General features: G+C 44.5%; 1 protein-coding gene across 1 annotated transcript; it reads left to right on the forward strand.

The window, feature by feature from the left end:
- The first annotated feature begins 2,924 nt into the window (after positions 1–2,924).
- Positions 2,925–6,063, forward strand: LOC147889465 (uncharacterized). Its single transcript, XM_087391261.1, has 3 exons — positions 2,925–3,516; positions 3,623–5,509; positions 5,723–6,063. The coding sequence occupies exons 1-3, from the start codon at positions 2,925–2,927 to the stop codon at positions 6,061–6,063; spliced, it is 2,820 nt and encodes a 939-aa protein (XP_087247387.1).
- Positions 6,064–6,283: the final 220 nt, after the last annotated feature.

Raw genomic sequence — 6,283 nt, forward strand, 5'->3', positions numbered from 1 at the left:
AGGGAATTTCAAGCTAATTGTTACCTAGAGGTAGGTTGGTGTGCCAATTTTCAAAGGTACCTCCAAGGTCTTATGCATGTTTCGAAGTCAGTTCTCTAGATTGATAGCTAATACAATTAGGCCGGATTGGTAGATTGATTGCTAGCTAGATTCTTTTCCTGCACTTGGCTATGTAAGGTGTCATGATGTAAGGAAACGAATTGAGGTCAAGCATTTTCTCCCTCAATAGTTGCACAATGAGTTAAATTTCCAATTGAAAAGTATCAATTACAACCGATAGTGCACTTGGCTATGTAACGTGTCATGATGTAAGGGAACGAATTGAGCTCAAGCATTTTCTACCTCAATAGTTGCACAATGAGTTAAATTTCCAAGTGAAAAGTATCAATTGCAACCTATAAAGAGGTCTTAAAGGTTAGCATCACACAAAAAAACACCATAAGCAAGAGCTCATAGCTTGCAAGGATGTAAGAAAAAACACAAGCTTGCAAGGATGTAAGAAAAAACACATTTGGAAAAGTCAGGCACTAGGATCAATTGTGGGCCTCAATTGTGGGCCGTCGCCTATGTAGGCAGGCAGCCCTACCAGAGGGCTACTGTAGCCCTTTCTCCTTTAATGTTATATTAAAAGGATGATTGTACAATAACATTTATAAATGGGTCCTAGGGTCTAGTATTTAAGCTTTAATGGTACCACCTCTAAAATAAAAGTGGTTTACCTCCCACTCTTTGAGCATACTACCTAGATTATGATGCGATGTGCTATTCGATTAAGGATGAATTGCTATGGAAAGAGTTGCTTATAGGGTAGAGCTAGGGCAGGAAGCCCATCGATAAGTGATGATTGAATGTGTGTGTGTGTGTGTGTGTGTGTGTGTGTGTGCATGCATGTATATGTATATATATATATATATATATATAAATGTAATCTTAAATGCTCTCAACTTTGTTCTTGATATAAATCAAGATTCCAAAATCCCTTTTTCACAGGTCCCATCATGAGAAAGTGCATCTTTGACAAAGGACCGAGGTGTCAATTCTTAAAACCTACATTTACTTGACATATTTCACAAACATGTCTCAAAGGTCACCATCAAAGGAAACTTTAGGTTCATGCACTTACTTTTTGTGGTTGGCCAGTAGGCCTTCCACGAAGCTGCCGTGGCTTGCACTCAAGATATAGAGATAAGGTGAGTACAGAGACACACAAGGGCTATTTCTTGGACAGGTGATAGCCTAGAGCGGCTTTCTTTGAAAAAATTTATTGTTTGCTAGACTTTGTAGTATGTGCTATGTTCAAAGGTATGTCCAAGCGTTTTTCAAAGGTATGGCCAGTTTTTCAAAGGTATGGCCAGTATGTGCTATTTTCAAAGGTTTTTAAAGATGCCTTCAGGGGATATGAAGGGAGAGGTGATTGTTAGCTAGAAGTTGGTTGGTGTGCCAATTTTCAAAGGTACCTCGAAGGTTCTACATACGTTGAAGTCAATTGAGTCAATTCTCTACATTGATAGCTACAAATAGGCCTGATTGGTAGATTGATTGCTGGTAGATTCTTGTAATACACTTGGTTGTGTAGGGAGTCGTGATGTAAGGGAACGAATTGAGGTCAAGCATTTTTTAGTTAAAGGCTATGATTGCACAACGAGTTAAATTTCCAAGTTATAAGTAGCAATTGCAACCTATAAAGGATCTCAAAGGTTAGCATCAGACAAAAAAAGTTGCAAGCAAGGGCTCATCGCTTGCAAGGACGTAAGAAAAGAGACATTTCGAAAAGTCAGGCACTAGCACTAGGCCGACAACCCTACCATGGGGTTGCCATGGCTTTTGCTATTCGGGTTGTACCATGACATTTATAATTAGGTGATAGGGTCTAGTATTTAAGCTTTAATAGTAACACCTCTAAAAGACAAGTAGTTTACCTCACACTCTTATAGGGTACACCTAGATTATGATGCCATGTGCTATTCAAGGATGAATTGCTATGGAAGGGGAAGATTAGTTGCTTGCCAGGTCTGGAACCATAGATAAGCGATGGGTGAGTTGGGGCGTGAGTTTTATATAATAGGGTAAGGGGCCCGGTACTATAGAGGGCTAACTTTTTAGCACTAATCCATCGCAGAAATGGCCTTCCTAAAATAAGAATTCAAATTTGAAGCTATCACAATCATCAGGTCTTAATAGGGAGCTAATTTTTATTTTCAAACTTTTCAAAAAATTTGTGGAAGATATAAATCTATGAGTGCTAGTGCTTAGGTTGACAAGTGAGGCTGAGTACTAAGGCACTCTGTGCCCAAAAATTGGTGAAAAGAGTGCTTGACACATCATCTTTTTCTATGAAGAGCATTGGGTGGCACCTCCCTCCCTATTGGGGTGCTTGATGACATTTTAAAGGTACCCGCCTCTTTACTGGCCCCTTTACCCTATATGCATATATAAAAAGTTCTGAGAGCAAGGACACACCCTAGGTATAATGTGCAGCTAGCCTTGCACCATCTACGCGCTAGAACAGTAATTGAGGACCTCTTGTAAGGCAAAACTATGTTCGTGACACGTTATTAAATGCATCCCTCAGTGATGAAATGATGATTGGCTGCTGCTGAACATCCGTCCCTCTGCCTAGTCCGTCTGCACTCTCGAGGAGGTCAGAAAGTCTCCGCCGGTCACCAAGCAATGGTTCATAGAGGGTGCTCAAATGACCGGCGAGGGTGCTTCTGTGCGCATTTGTTAAATTTTTTCACGCGAACAAAATTCAGTGGCGCTGGGCCCTTAACTTTGTTCTTGATATAAAAGTCGAAATGAAAGTGTATCTTGTCAATTCTCAAGACGTACCTTCAGTTGTCTCAAAAAGCAAAGGTCATCTTTCGTCCAAGGCACGCTCAAATGGCGACGGCCTGTGACACTGGACGACGAAGCCTAAGGCATGCATGCATAGCAACTCTTTGGACGGGATCATTCCTGCGGAGCTTGCAAATCTCGCCACTCTCAATCTTCTTAACTTGAGTAGCAATCAGTTGAGCGGCTCGGTTCCCCCGGTCTTGCAGGGGAAACTTGTCTTGCTTGATCTCTCCGATAACAACTTGACGGGGACTATTCCTCCGTCTTTAGGGAATCTTGTCAACCTTGAGTATCTGGTTCTCCGCAACAACCAACTAGTCGGACAACTCCCCACTAGTCTTTCCAACATGTCCTCTTTGAAGTTCCTCTATCTTTCCGAAAACATGCTTTCCGGAAGCATCCCGACTGACTTGACTAATTGCACTAGTCTCCAGGGGATAGAGCTACACACTAATAAACTCACCGGCAGTATTCCGTCTCAGCTTGCTGCCCTTTCCAATTTGACATACTTAGAGTTACACGGCAACCTACTCAGCGGCAGCATTCCTGCATCGCTGGGCAGATTGGAGAACCTACAGTTACTTATGCTCCATGAAAACTCGTTGACGGGGATCATCCCTACCGAACTTGGCCAGCTTGTTAATCTCCAGAAATTATTCCTCTATAGCAACCATCTTTCCGGTCCCATTCCTCCAGAATTGGGGAACTGCCTCTCGCTGCAGCAGCTAGATTTCTTCAAAAAACCACCTCTCAGGCTCGATACCTTTGTCATTTGGCCAATTGAAAGATTTGAATTACTTGCATCTGGGCGAAAATAAATTGTCAGGAGTGATACCTCCGTCGTTGGGAATCTGCAGCACTCTGCAAACGCTAGATTTCTCTACCAACTCATTGACCGGAAGTATACCGAGCACACTAGGTCTGTTAAGCCAACTAGATACACTTCTCCTGCTCGAAAACAAGCTTTCAGGGTCCCTTCCAACTGAGCTGTTGAATTGCAAGAGTCTAAGGATACTGAATATTTACAACAATAGGCTTTCTGGATCCATTCCCGACTTTGGGTCTCATGGTAAGCTCTATATATTTGATCTGACCAGCAATTCATTGGAAGGTGAAATTCCTACACAGTTAGGCAAGTCTGCTGGCCTTGTTCGGCTGAGGCTCGGGCACAATGCGCTGAGTGGCAACGTCCCACCCGAGCTGGGTAATATTTCTAGCTTGGGCCTTCTGGATCTCCGCTACAATAATCTCACTGGGTCCATTCCATACGAAATCATGAAGTGTACACTTCTTACTCAGCTACTTCTTGGCAATAACCGCCTGTCGGGAACAATCCCTGGGGGCCTGGACGACCTGCCTAGCTTAACAAGGCTTGACCTTTCGTCTAATGGTGAACTTACTGGTACCATCCCTCGACACTTAGGGCATCTATCGAGCCTTGAGGTTTTACGATTGAGTGGGAACCACCTTATCGGATCCATTCCCGTAGAAATAGGGAGCCTGTCCCAGCTCACGATCCTGGACTTGCACGATAACCAATTGAACGGCACTATACCGTCATCTCTGGGCAGTTTAATTCAGCTTTTTGAGCTCAGACTCTCCCAAAATTGCCTTTCAGGTCAAATTCCAACACAATTGGGCCAATTGTCCAGCCTGCAGGTTGTTCTTGATCTAAGTTACAACGCACTGTTGGGCCATATTCCTTCTGCCCTTGGAAATCTCCGTATTTTAGAGGGATTGAATTTGTCAAACAACCACTTGACAGGAAACATCCCGGATGCGGTTGCTTCGCTGCCTAGTTTGATAACCTTCAATGTGGCCAACAACAGCCTCTCCGGCTCGATACCGATTTCAGCTTCCAAATTCCCAGCCGATTCATTCTCAGGCAACATGGCCCTTTGTGGTGCCCCTTTGGCTCAGCCGTGTGAGGGCATAGTTGAAGAGGAACACTTGTCAAGGGCAGAACTTGCGGGCATCATCTTGGCCGGTACACTAATTATCCTGGTGGCCGTTCTCTTCCTCTTGATTTACATGTGCCCACGGCATGAATGGCGAAGGTTGGCTCCCCCAATAATACAGAGAGAACATATCTTTCCCAGTAAGAACGGTGTCGATTGGACATTCAATGATATCATGGAAGCAACAGGAGACTTGAGTGACAGCAACGTCATAGGCTACGGGGGCTTCGGCACCATCTACAAGGCAGTGATGAACTCAGGTCAAGTTTTGGCAGTAAAGAAGGCTCTCGTCAATGAGCAAGAGTCAATCTACAACAAGAGTTTCATGAGGGAGGTTGAAATATTGGGAAAGATACGTCACCGCAACCTGGTAAAGTTGCTTGGATTCTGCTCGCACAGAGGTCATAATCTTCTTGTTTACGAGTACATGCCAAACGGCAGTCTGTGGGATAGATTGCATGGGCCGCTCGTGAGGAAGCTGTCATGGGACGAGCGCTTCAAAATTATGGTTGGAATAGCTGAGGCTATTGCTTACTTGCACCACGATTGCAGACCAAAGATCGTTCACTGCGACATAAAGACGAGCAACATCCTACTCGATTCTGAGGGAGAAGCTCATGTTGGTGATTTCGGGCTTGCAAAACATGTGGACGGTTCAAGGGCGATGGAATCTTCCTCCATAATCTTCGCAGGTTCCTATGGGTACGTTGCGCCTGGTGAGTTTTACACACAACTGGCCTTTTTACTCGCTTCATCCTATAGGAATTCCAGCCCGTAGTTGCAGTTACACTTTGTACGTGAAGGTCCTCTTGCGTTCATCTGATGGGATAATGATCTGCTATAGGGACTCTGGAAGATCTAAAGCATTTTTTGGTAAGATACGATTTTAAGCAAAGGCGCCGATGATTTCGAGTGTCTTTATTGTGCAGAATACGCGCACACTATGAAGGCGAAAGAGAGAAGCGACATCTACAGCTTTGGGGTGGTGCTGATGGAGCTGGTGACGGGGAAGCTTCCGGTGGATCCAAGCTTTACGGAGGGGATGGAGATGGTGGGCTGGATGAGGGAGAGCTTGGCAAGGAAGGTGGATCTTGCAGAAGTGATGGATCCAAGGATGGATAAACTAACGGATGCACAGAGAGTGGAAGGGTTGCTGGTGCTGAAGCTAGAGCTGGTGTGCACAAGCGCGCAGCAGGGAGAGAGACCCACTATGAGGGAAGCCGCTCACAAGCTCCATATAACAAAGCGGGAGGCATTGAATGGCTGTTGACATATTACTGGTCACACGGTCACAGATTCGGACATGCTACTCTAAACAATCTAGGGTGAGGTTTGAGAGAATTTAGAGCCAGTGCACACGAGACACAAATGAGTAGCTGGTGGCACAATAAGATTTTGTTCACACACATAAATTGCTTTGGCATTTAATAGAGGTTGGTGGAGCATTTAATAGAGGTTGGACAGAGGTCTGAGTACTTGCAAGGAGCTCT

Source organism: Dipteris shenzhenensis, chromosome 20 (genome assembly GCF_047967505.1).
Source record: "Dipteris shenzhenensis isolate YYH24624 ecotype China chromosome 20, Dip_SZ_1.0, whole genome shotgun sequence".
Lineage (NCBI taxonomy): Eukaryota > Viridiplantae > Streptophyta > Polypodiopsida > Gleicheniales > Dipteridaceae > Dipteris > Dipteris shenzhenensis.

Bases quoted from the DNA above. Each gene is read 5' to 3' on its own strand.
- LOC147889465 (XM_087391261.1), top strand. From the start codon at position 2,925: ATGCATAGCAACTCTTTGGACGGGATCATTCCTGCGGAGCTTGCAAAT. The intron at 3,517-3,622 runs GTCCCATTCCTC...GCCAATTGAAAG, and splicing joins CTATAGCAACCATCTTTCCG to ATTTGAATTACTTGCATCTG. The intron at 5,510-5,722 runs GTGAGTTTTACA...TTTATTGTGCAG, and splicing joins CTATGGGTACGTTGCGCCTG to AATACGCGCACACTATGAAG.